General features: G+C 34.4%; 1 protein-coding gene across 3 annotated transcripts in view; it reads left to right on the top strand.

Annotated features, from left to right (window-relative positions):
• The window catches only part of ATF2 (activating transcription factor 2), a 91,587-nt gene that overhangs the window by 28,032 nt on the left and 44,317 nt on the right, over positions 1-19,238 (top strand). For 2 of the 3 annotated variants that reach the window (XR_003721316.2, XM_028830859.2), the window contains exons 3-5: positions 1,870-1,944; positions 8,675-8,744; positions 17,385-17,481. Coding sequence is in view for 2 of the 3 variants with exons in the window: in XM_028830859.2 (XP_028686692.1) it covers positions 1,913-1,944; positions 8,675-8,744; positions 17,385-17,481 (199 nt within the window). In the remaining variant the exon portion in view is untranslated. The remainder of the gene's footprint in view (positions 1-1,869; positions 1,945-8,674; positions 8,745-17,384; positions 17,482-19,238) is intronic. The other variant, XM_028830861.2, reaches the window with a different exon arrangement.

Below are 19,238 nucleotides of genomic sequence, written 5' to 3'. Positions count from 1 at the left end.
CCTGCCTCAGCCTCCCGAGTAGCTGGGACTACAGGCGCCGCCACCACGCCCGGCTAATTTTTTTGTATTTTTAGTGGAGACGGGGTTTCATTGTGTTAGCCAGGATGGTCTTGATCTCCTGACCTCGTGATCCGCCCGTCTCGGCCTCCCAAAGTGCTGGGATTACAGGCTTGAGCCACCGCGCCCGGCCAGGGTGCTTTTCATGACAGTTGATTGTCCTACCAGTATAGATTGTAGATACTTGCCAGACAGTAATATGATATATTAACAATTCTCTATGTGCAGTCATTGACTTCTCCAACAATCTATAGCTCAACAAAACCTCCCTTCCAGGCTTCTGTTATGAGCATATTTGCAACACTGCAGTAAAAGGGAGATAAGCCTGGATTTATAGACTTTAGATTCAGTTAGATTAACAAAGAGATAGCATTTAAGCCTCCCAGAATTGTTATCGTTTCTGTCTCAGGGTGCTTGAACTGTTAATATTTATAGCTCTCTTAGCTAAGTATTAGAAAATGGTAATAAGGGAATGGAGTTTTTATTTGTTGGCTAAGAAATAGGCTGCTGTGTAGGTAAGAAACTTGTTTTGTAGAGGAGGGGAATAGTATAGTGGAGAGTAGAAAAGATTAAGGAGAAGGGTACCAAGGGCTAACTCCCTCTGAAAGTTTTTCTACAACTATCAGATTGATCCTTCCACTTCCTCTCTACTGTCATAGTATTTTTAACCCTTATTCCTACCAAATTAATTGGCATTGTACTTCCATATTCCTTTTTCTTCTAGACTGAAAGTTTATCAAATGCAAGGAGAATTTTCTTCATCTTTGTGTCTGTGTATAGTTGATGTTTAAATATTCCTTGTACTAAACTGAGCTAGGCGCTGTTGTAGGTGTTAACCCAAAGATAAGTTCCTTGCCCTCATGAAGCTCATATTCTACTTGTAATGACGGAAGCATGGCTACTATAAATTTCCTTGGATTTTTCTAGTGTTTTTTCCTCTCCTCGCAGACAGCGTGGTAAAGTTGAATGTCAATGAAGAAATGGAACCCTCTTAGATAAAAATTTTGCATAGGACAAGGGAAGAAACTTGCTCTCTTCTTCTTATTTCCTATACCAGATCGACCTTTACTCCAGGACACTGAACTTTGGCTAGTTACACATTTCCCCACAAGAATTACCAAATTTTTCTGAGCATGACATTTTTGAAACTTCATTTATGAACAGAATTATGAAAAATGCAAATTTCCTCTATGCACCATTAGCTTATTTGAATAACCACATAGTTACTCTTATTTACCACTGGATGAGGTTTCAGTGACTATAAGGTGAAGCCATTGGTGGAGTTTTAAAAATGGGTCATTAACCTGAGTAGTTTCAGTATACTGTACTTGTCCTTAAGCTGATACAAATGGGAGCTGTTTATATAGATCAACTACATTGTAGGACAGATATATTTTGATGAATTAGGCTGAGAAGCTGAATACCAGTAAGTACATTTTTTAAAAATTAAAAGCTTTCTGAAGAGAAATATGGAATTACTAGGTTGCATCATTCTCATCAGTGTTCAAAGTAAGGATTTTTTTACTCTCTTAATGGCTGCCCTTCAACCACAGCCCTAAGGACTGAATTAAATGTTTCTTCCTCTTTTACTCCCTTTGGTGGAGTTGGATATATTAATACCTATGTTTAGGATATTTGTGTAGGTGTGTTGATATTTCAAGAGCACTACTCTATTATAAAAATTCTTAATAGTGACTAGTTTTGGGGTGACAGTAGTGTTACAGAGAGTAATTTGAGCACTTTATTTTCTACTGTGTTTCAAGAAGTGTTTCGGAACTATTTTTAACAGTGTGAAACCACTTTGTTTTTCAGTATTCTTGCCATGAGAAAAAGAATGTGATAAGTTATTCAACTTATGAAATTCAAGTTACATGTGAATTCTGCCAGGTATGTGTGCAATGTTTGGTATTTTTAGCCATTTTTTACATTTTGGGTTATAAAAATCTTTATAGGTTGTTTCTGTTAGATAAGTATTTGTGGTGGGTTTTTTTTCCATAGAAAACAAGTCACTTATTTAGTATGTAGTTTAGCTGATACTCCTATTGTGTTTTTAAATAATCAGATTAAAAGCATCTAAATACACTTAGCTGTGACAGACATAAACATATTTTAAGGTTTTGATTTCCTCTAAAATGAGTTCTATCAGTCCCATGGAATGTTCTGTGAAAAAGTGTTCAAATAGCAAATAGCTATGGCAAAAATGCCATACTCTGGGTGCTCCCCTAGTCATTTTACATTAGCATATTAAAGACTCTGAAGAGTCCTCCAAAAAAAAAAAAAGAAGGAAAGAAAGAAAGAAAAAGTATATTTCAGCATTTCCCAGATTTGTTTGGCCATACCTTTTTTTCTGTGGTGTTTATTGACATCCCCGTTGAAATGTTTTGGGGAGCACTGCTATGAAGGGTTAACTATTTGAAAAAGCTACTATTTGAAAAAGAAACAGTGTTACAGAATTATTAGTTGAGTCAAATATGTTTGCTATATATAATTTCTAGAAAGAAAACAAGTTGATGGAAGGGATAATTAATTGAGAACTTTTAAATTGAAATTTAAAAGTAGGAAAGTAATCCTGACTCAGAGATGTCTTTTTGCAGTTGTTTTGTTCAAATCAGGATCCTTAATTTGGTTGTATGTTTATTAAATTTCTTCTAATGGAAAACAGTAACCCTCTTCCTTTGCTCTTCTTTTTGTCTCCATGACATTTACTTGTTGAAGAGACCAGGTCATTTGTTCTAACTTATAGTGATTCATCTTAGGGTTTTTTGACTTTACCATGGTGGGAAAGTAATACAGTCACTATACTGCTCAATTCGTGATGGGGTTATGTCCCAATAAACCCATCGTAAGTTGAAAATATCTGTATTGGATTTGGATGATTACCTCGTGGTGGTAGTGTTTAACTTCTTTTTCTGTCTCCTGAATTTCCTTGTAATTGGAGCTAGGGAGGCTTGATTAGATTCACTTTTGACTTTTGACATTCCCTGCCCCCACCCTTAACAACCTTTGGTGTTAATTTAAGACTAATCTGAATTCAGATGCTGTCAGCCTGGTCCAACCATTGTGAAGTTCCTATCACCTTTTCTCCTAATGGTTTTAAAAATCAGACATTGATGATAGTTGCCCAGGTCCATTATTTCATTAGGGATTAAAGTGGTGGTGGTCTTCCTCTTCCACTTCTTCCTCCTCCTCCCCTTCTTCTCCCTCCCTTCTTCCTTATTCCCTCTCCTTCCTCCCTTCTTCCTCCCTCCCTTCTTCTTTCCTCCCTCTTCTCCCTCCCTCCCTCTTCTTTCCTCCCTCTCTCCTCTCTCCCGCCTTCCTTCCTCTCTTCTCTCTCCCTTCCTCTTTCTTCCTTCCCCCTCCCTCCTCCTAGCCTCCTCCTCTTCCTGTTGCTTCTCTTCCTCCTCCCTCTCCTTATTCATTCTTTCTTCTTTCGAGTTTGTTTTTGTTTTTGTTTTTGTTTTGGAGACAGGATCTCTCTCTTGCCACTGATTACTGCAATCTTGACCTCTTGGGTTCAAGGGATCCTCCTTCCTCAGTAACTGGGACCACAGGCAGGTGCCACCATGCCGTGCTATTTTTTTTGTTGTTGTTGAGAAGGGGGTCACAGGGATTCGGACTGAGATTTGATTATGAGAACATGACAGCTCTGCCTTTGCAACCAAATGGGCAGTGCTTTTGTTTTCGTTTTGACTGGAGTGCAGTGACGCGCTCTCCGCTCACTGCAAGCTCCGCCTTCCGGGTTCACGCCATTCTGCCTCAGCCTCCCTAGTAGCTGGGACTACAGGTGCCTGCCACCATGCCCGGCTAATTTTTTGTATTTTTAGTAGAGACGGGGTTTTGAAAGTGTTAGCCAGGATGGTCTCTTTTAAAAAAAAAAAAAAAAAAAAAAAAAGACGGGGTCTTGTTCTGTCACCCAGGCTGGACTGCAGTGGCACAATCACAGGTTACTGCAGCCTGGACTTCCTGGGCTCAAGAGATCCTCCTGCCTCAGCCTCCAGAGTAGTTGGGACTACAGACATGCACCGCCATGATGCTGCCATGAGTGACTGTTTTAAATTATTTGTAGAGATGGGGTCACGCCGTCTTTCCCAAGCTAGTCTTGAACTCCTGGGCTCAAGCCATCCTCCCACCTCAGCCTCCCAAAGTGCTGGGATTATAGTCATGAGCCACTGCACCCAGCTAAAGTGGCAATTTTCTAATTGTTTTATTCTTCTGCACTTGTTGAAATTCTGTAAAGGACTTTTCCTTCATCAACTGTTTGGTTACTGGAAATACATTTTATGCACAAAAGACAGATTAAACACACTGATCTTTTTTTTTTTTTTTTTTTTTTACCAGTTTTCAGATAAGGGCATTTTCTTAGTTGTTGGGTTGCGTGACAAGTCCTTACTGGTTTGCTGTGTGCCAGGCTTTCTTTCAATCTCTTATTCCACCTCTACTTAGAGTCCTGTGATAATCACTCATTTTTTTAGGTATACAGTTGTTCCTCAATATCTGTGGGTGATTGAATCCAGGACCTCCTGAAGATACCAAAACCTGAGGATGCTCCAGTTTCTTATATAAAATGGTGTAGTATTTGCATATCACCTATGCACCTCCTCCTGTATACTTTAAATCATCTCTAGGTTACTTTATACCTAATACAATGCATATGCTATGTGAATAGTTGTTATACTATATTGTTTAGGTAATAACGACAGGAAAAAAAGTCTGTACATGTTTAGTACAGATGCAGTTTTTTCCCACATATTTTTGGTCCAAGATTGATTGAATCCATGGATGCAAAACTCATGGATACAGAGGGGTGACTGTACACATTCTTTGATTTTTAATTATTTTTTATACTATGTGTCCTTCTCAAAGCTTCTGTAAGGTTTCCTGGAACACACTGTATCCGGATGTAGTTACCTGTATAATTTTTGTCTTTTTCCTAGTATTAGGTTAGATACACTATTTGCTTCTTTTTTGCCTTTTATTGAGGTATAATTTAAATACAATGAAATGCACTATGTAGAGTAAAATCTGTTTGATCAATCTTTTCTTTTGTGGACCTTTTGTGTCCTGTTTAACCTTTGCCTACTCCAAAGATTCTTTCCTATTTTTCTTCTAGAAACTTATGCTTTGCCTTTCACTTTTAGGCCTATGATCTGCTGTGACTTAATTTTTAGTATAATGTGAGATAGAATTCATGGGGCATTTTTTAGTTTTGAATCCTTAATTGACATAACATTAAGGCTCTGAAAAGTCCTGTAAAATGAAGCCTACACATTCAACATTTCCCAAATTTATTTGGCTAAATATCTTTTTTCTATAATAGCTACCATGCTTTGGGAAACATTGATCTAAAGCACTGATAAACTGCTGTTGTCAGGGGAATATTACATAATTATTATTGGTTGAGTCAAGTACTCTTGCTATATAAAATTTCTAGAACCAATTATTGAAAAGACCATCTTTTTCCCACTTAACTGCAGTTGAGCATTTGTACAAATCATGTAACCTTATGTGTGGTTCCATTTCTGTACTCCTTTCTTTTCCATTTCTTTATATGTTTATCATTGGACTGATATCACAGTATCTTAATTACTGTAATTTTATAATGGGTCATGATATCTGATAATAAAAGTCCTCTAGCTTAGTTACGATTCTTCATGACTGCCTTGTTTATTCATTGTCTTTTGCATTTTGTTAAATTTTTTAATTTCCACACATACATAAAAGCTACTGGGAATTTTTGTTTGTTTGTTTGTTTTTAAGATAGAGTCTCACTCTTGCCCAAGCTGGAGTGCAGTGGTGCACTCTCAGCTCACTGCAACTTCCACCTCCCCAAGTTCAAGTGATTCTCATGCCTCAGCCTATCCCAAGTAGCTGGGACTACAGGTGCGTGCCACCACACCCAGCTAATTTTTGAATTTTTAGTAGAGACAGGGTTTTGCCATGTTGGCTAGGCTTACCTCAAACTTCTGACCTTAAGTAATCCACCTGCCTCAGCCTGTCAGAGTGCTGGGATTACAGGCATGAGCCACTGCGCCTGGCTGACGAACAAAACTGATACAATAATTTTGGTTTATATCTATTTAAAGATACTGAATTCATTATTTAAAACCACCCAGAAGAGAACGCTCCAGGCTCAGATAGCTTCACTGGTGAATTATTCCAACATTTAAGGAAGAATTAGTACCTATCTTACGCAGATTTTTCTAGAGAGTAGAAAAGAATTAACATGACCCAACTCTTCTTATAAAGCCACTGCAACCTAGATACCTGGCAAGGTTATTTTTCACGCCATAGATGTAAACATCTTAAAATACTAGCAAAAGGGAGGATTTATTTAAGAAATTCTGGTTGGTTTGTCAATTAAACATTCAGTGTGATATACCACATTAAAACAATAAGAGGAAAAAAATAGTATCTGAATAGATGCAGAAAAAGCATTTGATAAAACTCAATGTCTACTCATCATTAAAACTCTCAGGAAACTAGAAATTGGAGGAAGCTTTCTTAATCTGATAAGGAGTATCTGAAAAAATCTGCAGCATCTGCTTTCTCCCTGAGATTTAAGTGTATTTTTAAGACTAGCATCTGCACAGTGCAGTAAAGCTAAGCACAATAAAATGAGGTATGCCTGTACCAGGAATTCTCATAATGTGAGAGGGGTCTGTGAAGTTAAAAACATTTTTATAATAATACTAAAATATTTACCTTTTTAAAATTCTCATTATCTCACAAGGATTTGATGCCATTTTCTAGAGGATACATGGTGATATCACAACAGGTGGAATACCAGAAGCACATATGAGAATTCAGCTGTATTACTGTGTTGAGCCAGATGTTAAAGATTTGCAAAAAATGGGAAATAATGCCTTTCTCACTGAATTTTTTGTTTTGAAAATATATTGTTTTTAAAAATGTGTTAACATACAATGAGTTGTTATTTTTTAATAGATTCATAAATTAATATTTTTAGAATTTCTTGGTTGTAATTTCTGATGTGGTCAGTGTTGATAGTACATAAACAAAAATGTTCTTTGGGAACCTAAATTTTTAAGAGTGTAGAGTATCCTGTTTGAGAACTTCAGGGCCATACTGTGCCCACTTATTATTTAGTAAGTTTTACTAGTGGTCAATTACAACCAATCTTGTTAGAATACTTTGCTCTTACTTAAAAATTTATATACCAGTATTCCTTAGTTTGTAAACATTTAAGAAGCATTAGAAGGATAATATGTTTTTTAGATATATCACAGATATCATGAGGAGATGTTCCAAATTTAGTTGTAAAATAGCTTATAATGCTCACAGATTGTGTAGGTCAAAAATTTTACAGGATACAAGAAAATGGCTTGTCTCTGCTTTTTGTCTCTGCCTGGTACTGGCACCAGCAGCAGGCATTTGCTACTAGTAAACTGTGATTCTCAGTATCTGCCTCAGTCTCAACTTTTCAGGGCAGCAGTTTGCCCTTTGACCTCATTTCTCTGATGGATATAAGAAGAGTTGATGATTTTCTGTTGGTTTAGCTTATTTCTCGTTATGAGGGTAGGAATGATGACTTTCAAGTTCTTTATGTGTTAGACTAGAAGCCAGAAGTCTAGACAGTGTTTCCCCAGGTGTCATCCTTGCACCCACCAGTGTGGTATCACGTTGTCCATAGGCTATTTGACAATTATAGCAATAAACATTTTGGATAAAGCAATAAAAATTTTGTTCACACATTTCACAAATTTTGTGTATGAGATTAATAATGGTGACTTCCTGGAAACCATTTCTATTCTCAGTGATCATTGCGTACATGCTTTAAACATGAAGCAGCGACTACTGTGAACCAGTATGGGTTTCCTAAAAATGAGGTATATCAAATCCTTGACAAAATTTTTGATATATTACAAGGAAACAGCATAAAATATTGACAAGACTTTTGAACTTGGACTCAGTATACCACTAATAAAAGGTTGGAAATCTAGGATTTAGAAAGAGATCAGAGTTAGAGATACAGATTTTGTTATATTAATTACTACCTTATCTCCTTTACTGGAAGGAGAGATTCCCTGAGACTGGGATCTATTTCTCTTCTATTTTTGAATTTCTCTGAGTCTTCTATAGTGCTTCCAATATAGGAAAAGGTGTAAATTTAAGAAGGGATTTAAGAGTTTGGTTTTAGACATATTGATGTTTTGGTGGCATATTTAGGTAGAAATGTTTAGCCAATAGATAAAAATATTCCACTAGAATTTAGGACTGGATATAGAAATTTTGCCACATTATTTTCATAACAGTACAGTATGATCCTTGGAAGAATGCATAGTATTTGCTCATTTAATTTTGTTGAATAAATGAAATTTGTTCGTTTCACCGTAAGTGCTTTTACATTGCTGAGCAGAAAAGAGTTAGCCTGACAGAGCAGTGTTCCTACCCTTTTTCCTATAGTGCAGAATCTACATGTTACATATATTTTATCTACTCTCATAATAAGCAAGCGAAATAGAATTAAAATGTCAGAAAAGTGTTTTATTTTGCATTAAAATAGAAAATAAGCTTAATGAAAAATCTTGAGATTTATATTTTAAATTATTCTTTATTTTAAAATATGTACTCTAAAGTGTTTTCTGATTGATTATAGGCAATACAAGGACCTGTGGAATATGAGTGATGACAAACCCTTTCTATGCACTGCGCCTGGATGTGGCCAGGTAATACATAAATTACTTTAAATTATTTTGTATATTTCCACTTACTAAAACATCGATGATATGATATGTTATCACTAAAAGCATTTTCTTACAGTATTCTGTAAAATTTTGGAGTTAGGATGAAAAAAACCCAGAAAACTTTTGGGAAGAAATTCTTCTTTTTCTTCAATAGTGCAACTGAGTTTTAGAAAGTATAATCTAATATGGAGTGGGGGGGAACATTGTATCTTGTAATGGAAAAGTGGAAACCCTACCCAAAAGTCCAAGATATAAAAGTATAATTTGACCATTATTGGTTGAAAATTATTGATAAACTGCCTAATTAGAAATCGGATCTATATTATATGAGAATTATTTTACTTACTAAACTTTTATGAAATTAACTGATATTTACTTCTTAGAGTATCACTAATGTATTAATGTTGTTAAGCCTAACATCTTTAATATTGGGCATATGGCAGCAGTTTCAGAAAGTAATATTTTTTTAACAACCCACTAAATTATTAATCTATTCCTATTATATTTATCTTAAAATAACTATAGACACTAAGGAAGAATTAAAAAATAAATGTAATGTGTAGCAAAGTTACAAAGTACTTAAATATACAGACCATAAATTGTAAGTAAGCATTATTTCTTCTCATTTGGTTTCTTAGTTGATATTTTAAATTGAAATATAATGACCTACAATAAACTGTATATACTTAAAAATGTACCATTTGATAAATTTTAACACATATATACTCATAAAACCATCAGCACAATCAGGATAGTGAACATATACATCACCCCAAAAGTTTCCTCATGCCTATTTATAAATCCTCTTATCCCACCTAACTTTATCAATTACTGGTCTACCTTCTGGTACTGTAGATTTGTTTGCATTTTCCAGAATTTTATATGAATGGAATCATACAGTACATTTTTTCACTCCACATAATTTAATATTTCTCCATGTTATGTTACCAGTAGTTAATTCCTTTTCATTGAGATATAATATTTCATTATCTCACAACTTATCTGTTCATCTACTGATGGATATTGGGTTTTTTAGTTATTAATAAAGCTGATGTGAATACTTGTGTACAAGTCTTTTTATGGACACATGCTTTCGTTTCTCTTGGAAGAATACATGGGAGTATAATGATGGGATTATCTGATAGATATATGTTTGACTTTTTAGGAAATTGCCAGGCTGCTTTTTTCATGTGTTTGTTGACCATTTCTATCCCTTACCTTTTGTGAAGTATCTTTTTAAATCTTTTGCTAATTTTAAAAAATTGGGTTGTCTTTTTATTATTGAGTTGCAGGAGTTCTTTATATATCCTGGATACCAGTCCTGTGTCAGAGGTTGCTTTTTCTGTGGTTTGCATCTTAATTTTCATAATAATATCTTTTGATGAACAGATGTTTCTAATTTTAATGAATCCTAATGTGTTAATATTTTTCCTCTTATGGTTGTTGCTTTCTGTGACTTGTCTGATAAATTTTTGCTTGCCTTTAGGTTATGAAGGTATTCTCCTTTGTTTTCCTCTAAAAGCTTTCTGTTTCATTTAGATTTCTCTTTAATCTTGAATTAATTTTTGTGTATGGTGTGAGATAGGGGTTGAAGCTAACTTTTTTTTTTTTTTTTTTTTTTGAGATGGAATTTCGCTCTTGTTGCCCAGGCTGGAGTGCAGTGGCATGATCTCAGCTCACCACAACCTCCGCCTCCTGGGTTCAAGCGATTCTTCTGCCTCAGCCTCCCAAGTAGCTTGGTTTACAGGCATGTGCCACCACGCCTGGCTAATTTTGTATTTTTAGTAGAGATGGAGTTTCTTCATGTTGGTCAGGCTGGTCTCGAACTCCTGATCTTGGGTGATGCCCCTGCCTCGGCCTCCCAAAGTGCTAGGATTACAGGCGTGAGCCACCGTGCCCAGCCAGTTGAAGCTAACTTTTTAAAAACATGAGTTTAGATATCCCAGCATAATTTCCTGAAAAAATTTTTCTTTCCTCATTAAACTGCTTTGACTCCTTTAATGAAAATCAAATGATTGTGTAAGTATGGGTCTTTCTGGGATTTATATTCTGTTCCATTCATCATTCTGTCAACTTTTATGCCAGTACCACACCATTTTGATTACTGTAGCTTTACAGTTAGTGTTCCAGTCAGTTAGGGTAAATTCTCTAATTTAGTCTTCCTTTTTCAAGATTGTTTTGGTTAGTCTCTTAAGTTTTAGTCATTCTGGTGAAGGTGTTGTGGTATCTCATTGTAATTTTGATTTACATGATATTTAATGATGTATAGCCAGGTAAACATAGGAGTTAATCAAGATTAATGCTATTTTAGATAGGTTAACCAGGGAATGTGCCTCTGCTAAGGTGACATTTGAACAAAGACCCAAAGAAAATGCAGGAGCACACAGCTTGGATGTTTCTAGACTAAAGGAGCAGCAAATGTAAAGGCCCTAGGGAAGGAATGTGTATGGTGTGTTTAAGAACAAAAACACAACTACTGTGGCTGGAGCATATAATGATCAACAGAGAGAAGGTTAAGAGATGAGGTCAGAGGACATAGAAAAAAAGACATATCCTATGATAAGGTGTTTGGGTTTTATTCACTGAGCAGTGAAAAGCCACTGCTGAGTGGTCACAGGGAGACAAGAGGCTGACAGCAGTCCAGGTGAGAGATGATGGTGGTTTGGATTAGGTGGTAACAGTGGACACAGAGAGAAATAGACTAATTTGACATTTATTTTGGAGATATATTTGATATATTTTTTTTTCTGTAAAGTTAAGAGAGATAAAAACTACAATTCTCTTTGCACCTAGAATTCTGCATATGATTTTAGGTTTCACCGACGAAATTTACTCTTTGTGGTAAATCAGATTTACTTAAATTTTTTTTTTTTTTTCCTCGAGACAGGATCTCACTCTGTTACCTGGGCTGGAGTGCGGTAGCATGATCATAATACACTGAAGCCTCAACCTCTCGGGCTCAGGTGATCCTCCCACCTCAGCCTCCAGAGTAGCCGGGACCACAGGTGCTCGCCACCACACCTGACTAATTTTTTGCTTGTTTTTTTTGTTGTTGTTGTTTTTTTGTTGTTGTTGTTTTTATACAGGGTCTCAAAGTGTTGTCCAGGCTGTTCTCAAACTCCTGGGCTCAAGCCACGTGCCCACCTTGGCCTCCCAGTATGCTGGGATTATAGGTGTGAGCCACTGCGCCTGACCCACTTTACTTTTTGGATTTGGTACCAAGTTAAATGGAATGAGAGATGGTATTACTCAAATCATCCGTTTTGCTGGCTTGGAGTGAACAGACAACTTGATTCTGTAATCCCTGAATTACAGCTAATGCAGTGTGTTTCTAGGGCCAGCCTTTGGATGAAGACTAGTTTTGACATATTCTAGGTATCATTCTTAGAGACCCAAAAAAGGCCTTTCCTGATTCTCTTCTGCTTAAAATAGTTAGAATGGTTTTTGTGATTGACTTCTTACTAATACACATGCCATTTTAAATAAAAGCATTACAGTTAAACAGAAGAAAAACTGATTGCTGAACATTAGAATTTGTGTGTGTATGTGTATCATAAGAAATTGTTGTTAAAAGACCTCTCTAACATTAACTATGTGTGTGAAAAACAGTAAGAAGTTAGGTAATTATTTTTTTAGGTTTCCTACTATTAAAGGAGTTAACATTTCATACTTTCTGCCTCCACTTTCCCATCTCCTAATGTCTGATAATTACTATTTTTTCCATTGTCGAGGTTTGTAATTCATTTTGTCTTATCCATAATTCCCATATTTGCTTAGTTTTACTTCTATATCAAAATAGTATAGATAGAAGGGTGAGAGCTAAGCTTTAGGGCACCTCCAGTGTTTAAAAGTCAGGAAAAGGAGGAGAATGTAGCACAGAAGATTAAGAAGCAGCAACCAATGAGGAAAATTGAATCCTGAAAGTTAGAAAAAATATTTCAAAGTAAGAGAAACAATGTAGTCATATCTTAAGTAGGATAAGATGAGAATTCAGTATTTACTATTGAATTTAGAGACTGTGATAAAAGTAGCTTTCAATGAAGGGGCAGTAACAACAGTGTAATTGGAGTAGGTCAAAGAGAGAATGGGAAGAACCAGAAATGGAGACATTATAGGACAGCTCTTTCTTGGAGGTATAGCTAAAGGGAAAGTGAGAATATGTAGCTTCAATGTAGGATTGAAGATGGTGGATCTTCTTTGTTTTGCATTTTAGGGTGGGAATATCACAGCATATTTGGCAATGCAGAAAATAGGACCATTGCAGGAGTGGGGTCCTTAAGTAGCTAGGAGAGGATGGGATCTATATATTTTTAAAACAAAATTGGGACCATACTGCACAGTTTTGTATTCTGTTAGTATTTGGATGACATTACACATATCATGAGCATTTTGTCTATTAATTGAAAGCATGGCTTTAAGTCACTGTTGCTAGAGCAGGTCCCATGATTTACTGATTCCACTATTATGAACTTTTAATTTTGGTATTATAAGCAACATTGTATGAATATCCTTCTACATAACCCTTTGTATATGTCTCCACTTAGTTTCTTAAAATACATTTTGGAACTAGTGTTACTGGATTTAAATGTATACACACATTTCTAAGTTTCTTCATATATTTTGCCAAATTGTTTTTTAAAAGCTAAATCAATTTTTTATTCTCACTAATTGAATTCTCGCTAATAGTGATTCTTTTAAACATTAGCCATTTGATCCTGAGTATTATATTGGGGGGGCTGTGTTTGTACCCTAAGATACTTAAAATAATCTCTTTGTAAGTATTACTGATCAAAATATAACCTGCCTACTCATCCATTCATTAAATCTTGCTGAGAACAGAAATGGTGTGGTCTCTCTTTAGATTGAAATAGTATTTCCTAGAAACTACTTAATAAGAATTGGTTTTAGAAGCATCATTTTGATGGTGACTGCCTTTTCACAAGATTGCCTTTTCACACTGTCTTTTTAAGTTTCTTGTTATTTTTTGTCACCAGTAGGCAATGACATTATTCTGAATTTGAGTTTCAGCTTTAACACAATGGTCCTAGTTAAATTTAAGGTTTCAAATAGATTTTTACACATTAAAATCTATTTTGGTGATAATACAGTATCAGAGAGAGACCTCTATAAATGATTACAAAGAGTTTTTAACTGTAGACTCTTGCTATTAAATCTTCTTGTATGCCTAAGTTACTCTTAGGTATTCCACATGCCTGTTCATTTCACTTGTTTTAAAGTGATGCTCCATGGAATTTAGTAAAAGAGACAGTGAGGTAATTTAGTGAAAGATTCATTTGTCTTTGTTAGTCTTCCATATAATTGGTAGTGTCTTTGCTTTTGGTGTCCCTGTCATTGAAAAGTATTTCTTTGGTAGAATGTTTACACATTATAAGCTGTTTTATAAAGGAGATAAAGATTCATTTTATATTTAGTCTAAAGCGTCAATGGAGATGTATGCGTGAGAGTGTGTGTGTGTGCATGAGAGAGACAGTGAATATGTCAGTGTAACTTCTTGCTGTTGTTGAATAGTCCTTAAACTAGTGAAAAAAGTAGTGAAACAAGCTATTGGCCCAATGGCTTGAAAACTTATTTGTGTCTATCTAATATATTTAAAAGGAATAATAATATATCATGGATATGAGTGTATGTATTAACTTTAGAATGTCTGATTTTTTAGGAAGTTAATTCTGGTGAGAGTGGTCAAGCCTTAGTAACACAGATTTCCCAGATATCAAAACTTAAATTATTGTAGAAGCAACTGATTTACCTTCTTCCCATCTGACAGGTTACCCTTTCTTTTTAACCTTTTAAGAGAGATTGCTATCTGCTAGGGACCTATCAAAGAAAAAAAAATTTTTTTTCACTTTTTACATTGTTTATTGAGCTGTATACTCAAAGTCTTAGTCTTGTTTAACAAAATACTTGTGTTTTTGTGTATATCTACAGCGTTTTGCATGGGGGTTGTGCTTTGAAATGCCTGGAGGAATACAATTTATGAATTCAGTATGTTGGTGTTGCTAGTAATATATATATTTTTACAAAGCTTATTTTTAGAATAAACTTTAATTTGACTGGGAAGGCAATTCATATAGATTCTGTAAAAAAAAAATTTATCTTAGCTTGTAGCTACCTTATAAATAAATAAATAATGCATTTCTTTCATATTAAACTTCTGGTGAGTGCCTTTTCACAAGATTGCTTTTTCACACTGTCTTTTTAAGTTTCTTGTTAAAAATAATAAATTTTCTCAGATAACCAAGGTCAAATTCATCTGTATCAAGTGCCAGTGTATTTTGTCCTTTGCAGTGTTTTTGTATTTTGACAAATACCTTTGCGGTGTTGCTGTCACTGTATATAATTAATACTGTTATAGGATCAGTAATCCCTTTGTAAATTGCAGTTAGACAAATTTGATCTGTGGATCTTATATGAGAGTTTATAAATACATATTGGTTGCATTCTCCCTTTTAATATTCATATGATCCTAAATATTTGTTAGGTTCCTTCTGGCCACTTCCTTTCACTTAGGATTGAACTTAGAATTTCATATGTTTTGTACGAACACAGTGTTATTTATTCTACATGTAGTTCTTTGATTTGAATATTTGTGGTCAAACTAATCCAAGCAAAGAAAATTGGTAGAATAAAATTCCTTGGCAACAACATTCCAACTTCTTATCTATTAATTTGTTGACTTTGCAGTTTTAAAATCTGGGACCTGCACCAAAATGCATTCATTCACAAATGTTTAATGATTGCCTTTAGTGGAAAAGCCACATTATGAGGTTCTTTGGAACATAAAGTAAATCTTACTTTCAGATGCTTTTAATGTAGGATGTAAGACACATACATATAAAACAGCAATACAAAGAAAAAGTGTAAAATATTAATGTCAATACACTCTGCAGATATGTTCATTCTCTGAGAACTGTGTTATTCAGCAGTCTGTCAAAAGTACCACTGTTTCTTATTTCCCCAAAATTGGGAGAGATTCTTATAATGATAAAGTAATAGGAAGATAGTACCTGGGTGGGGAAAAGTTCGATTGTGGTCCTAGTGCCTATGGTTGGTGCCCAGTAAATGTCTGAAGAGTGAATGAGTAAGTCAAGTAATGGAAGTGTGGCATCTGAACACTCTCCTTCAGTAGTAATACAGGCAGGTTCTGAAGAGAGGTTATAAAATAGTAGTTTTCTGTTGGTGTGTGAAGTAATCCAAAGACTAAGTGATAAAATGTAGCCAGATTAAACTGAAGTTGAATTCACCTTAATGAACAGTGGTTTACGGTCTTTTTTAACCCCCTCAGACTGATCTTTAAGATTCGCCTGTTTTATTGTAATGAATTCATTCTTTCAATTAGCATTTATTGAGCACTTACTGTATGTTAAGTTTGGGGGACCACAGTAGGAGCTCAGCCTACTTAAAAGGACAGACATATGAAAATATGATAGGTGCTATAACCAAGGCATTGTGCAACACATAACTGGGGCACATATGAGATGGTTTTTATCTCTACAGGCAGAGGGATAGTAGGCTGGGCCAAAGATGTTAAAATGTTAAAAATGTTTCATTCTTTTACATTGTGTTTAAGGTAACCCTAAAGCTACTATTATTAGTTGCATGAAAGGATGTAGTGAATTGGGTAGAGGAAGGAGACCACAAGAAATGGAATTCATTTTGATGGTTTGGGCAAACCAAGTTCAAGTATATATATTTTAACATTCTCACTTGTAAGGTTATAAAGAATGAATTGAGATCTGTTAACTTAGCGTTTTAAAATTACTGCTTTGAAATAACAAAAAGCTCCCTATTTTCAGTTATAAATATTGCTTAATGAGCATCTTCAAAAAGGTTGATGTTCAGACATCAGAGATAAACAGTGTATTTATTGTGTTATAATCATAAATGTTACCTTTGGCATGCAAAACTGATCCAAGTTAGAGGTAGGAAAATATATGATGGATAACTTTAAAAATAAAATGTTTTAAAAATAATTTTGCTCCATTTTTATGTAAGAACTCTCATGAAAAAATTATTTTGGATACTTTAAAAATTCTTATTTTAAAATGAGCTGCTTTGCTATTGTACTGGTTGCTATTTCTTTGCTGGATTAAAACAAAGGCATTCTTTTTTATGTGGTAACATGAAAATCAGATTTATTTCTTAATTTTGTCCAGGCGTAATTATAAGAAAATTCTCTTTTAAAAAGTGGTAAGTAACCTTAAGTCTAGGTAAATATTAATACTACAGTACTTGCTTGAAAAGTCATTGTACCATGGAGTATAGTTTCTACTATCATAGGACAGATTAATGGTGGTCTATTTTTAGTATCCAAATGAAATTTATGTAAAGTTTCTTTGCCTCCGATTTTAGTTTTAAATGCTCTCAAATGAGTTATGTGACCTAGCAGCGTGTCAGTATTGCTTATTCTTGAGTAATGGGTTTCTCTGTGATTGTTTGCAATCTAGTATGCTTATCTACTAACAACGGATTCTTTTATAGTTTAAAAACTGCTATTTCACTGTTAATGGTGGTTTTACATGTTGTGGAAATGAATTTCCTAATCATTTTACTTATTTGATCAAATTGAAAATCTTAACTATATTTTAAAACTTTTTGCCACAGCGTTTTACCAACGAGGATCATTTGGCTGTCCATAAACATAAACATGAGATGACACTGAAATTTGGTCCAGCACGTAATGACAGTGTCATTGTGGCTGGTTAGTATATGCTTTTATTAATAGCTTATATACATATTTCACCTGGAATGTGCACAATTTTTGTGTATTCTCTGTAAATAATATAGTCTGGTGATATTCCAATGACTTCATTATAGTAAATGTTGGCAACATGTATTTTACCCATTACATTTTCATGTTTCCTTCTGACCATTCATTTCACTTTTTCGTGTAGTTTTCAAATTTAGATTCCAATGTCGATTTTGTGAAAGTTCATTAGAATTCTGTGAACATTCATACCATCTACAAATTTTACATTTAACTAATAATTGAACTAACATGGTATTTAGTCAGCATTTCTTTTAGCTATCTTGTACAACTGACTTACAAGGCTGTGTGAAGATAGAAAATGACCAAGCTTCTCCTGTTGGAGAAAGAACAGTGAGCAGACTTGTTCATTAGAGTTGTTTATATTTCTTTTCAGACTAAACATTTGTATTAGTAAAATATTCTCAGTAAAGAGGCTCTAAATTCAGTCAATGCAGTTTTTGTGTGTTGATACTATGAAACGTACAGTATCACCTAAGCAGATGATTATTTTTCACTGTATGTGAAAAGAGAAACCCAGTTCATACATTGGTTGATTGTCATTCTATGCTGTATTAGCTGCTCTTTTTTGGTATTGAAATATATACACACACACATCTATGTATATATACATACATGTCATGTATAATTTTGCTAATTTTTTGGTATATTTTATAAGTATTGTGATAAAACAAAACTGTATACATTTCAGATCTTTTATGTCATCACAGATTTACATATAAATATTCAAATTAACTCTAGATTTTTCTTTTCTCTTGTAAAGCTTGTTATATATCATGTAAGTCTGGAATTATACCCAAATACTATAATACTTTTAAATTATTCATCATTATAGAGCCCAAATTGTTCTATGCAATGTTTTGGATAGATAATAAAGCAAATATTTGGTGGTTTTCCCTCTACTTTCAGTATTGAAATTTTTGTAATGAAGAAATTAAAGGTAACAGAAAGTTAATTTATCAAAAACAATATATGTAGAAAAAATGTAGGGGAACTTCCAACATATCCTAAGTTCCATAAGTAAAAAACAGAGAAGAGTGAGATATGCTCTTTTTTTTTTTTTTTTTTTTTTTTTTTGGAGTATTTTACATTAGATACTAAGATCTAGAACAAAACGAACCAAACAAGCAAAATAGTAACAACCTGGAAAGATCACTGTCCTAGGCATGAAGCTCTTTGTTTCTCTGAAACTTTCTGCCTTAGCACAATCTCTCTCTGTGTGTAACTTTTTAGCTCAAATATGTTTTGAAATTGGTTTCTAGAAATTACTTTCCTGTCTGATCACATTTAATGCAGTAGAAAAGTAGAGCACATTCAAACACAGTACTTGACCTTTTTTGTTTTCACTAACATATGTTGAGATGAATAGGTTAACATTACCATGTAAATAAAATGCATGATATGTGTGGTATAGTTTTGGTGATCGGTAGCCATATGCAATGTGCATGTTCAATGATTGTGCCTATGTTGACTTTTCTCAAGTCTGATAGTTCCAGTGATCATTGATAAAAGTGACTTATGCTTATGTATTTTATTTTTTTAAGATTTTTTTCCCTCCCTTTAATGTAATTTCAGAGCCTTCTAATGAACTTAGATAGACAAACCCTTGGGTATGAACAGGAGTCAAATTTAGATTTGACCTACTAATTTAGTCATGATGGACTTAAGCTAATATATGTACTTTACTTACT

This window comes from Macaca mulatta, chromosome 12 (genome assembly GCF_049350105.2).
Source record: "Macaca mulatta isolate MMU2019108-1 chromosome 12, T2T-MMU8v2.0, whole genome shotgun sequence".
Lineage (NCBI taxonomy): Eukaryota > Metazoa > Chordata > Mammalia > Primates > Cercopithecidae > Macaca > Macaca mulatta.
This window is presented reverse-complemented; position numbering and strand designations above follow the sequence as displayed.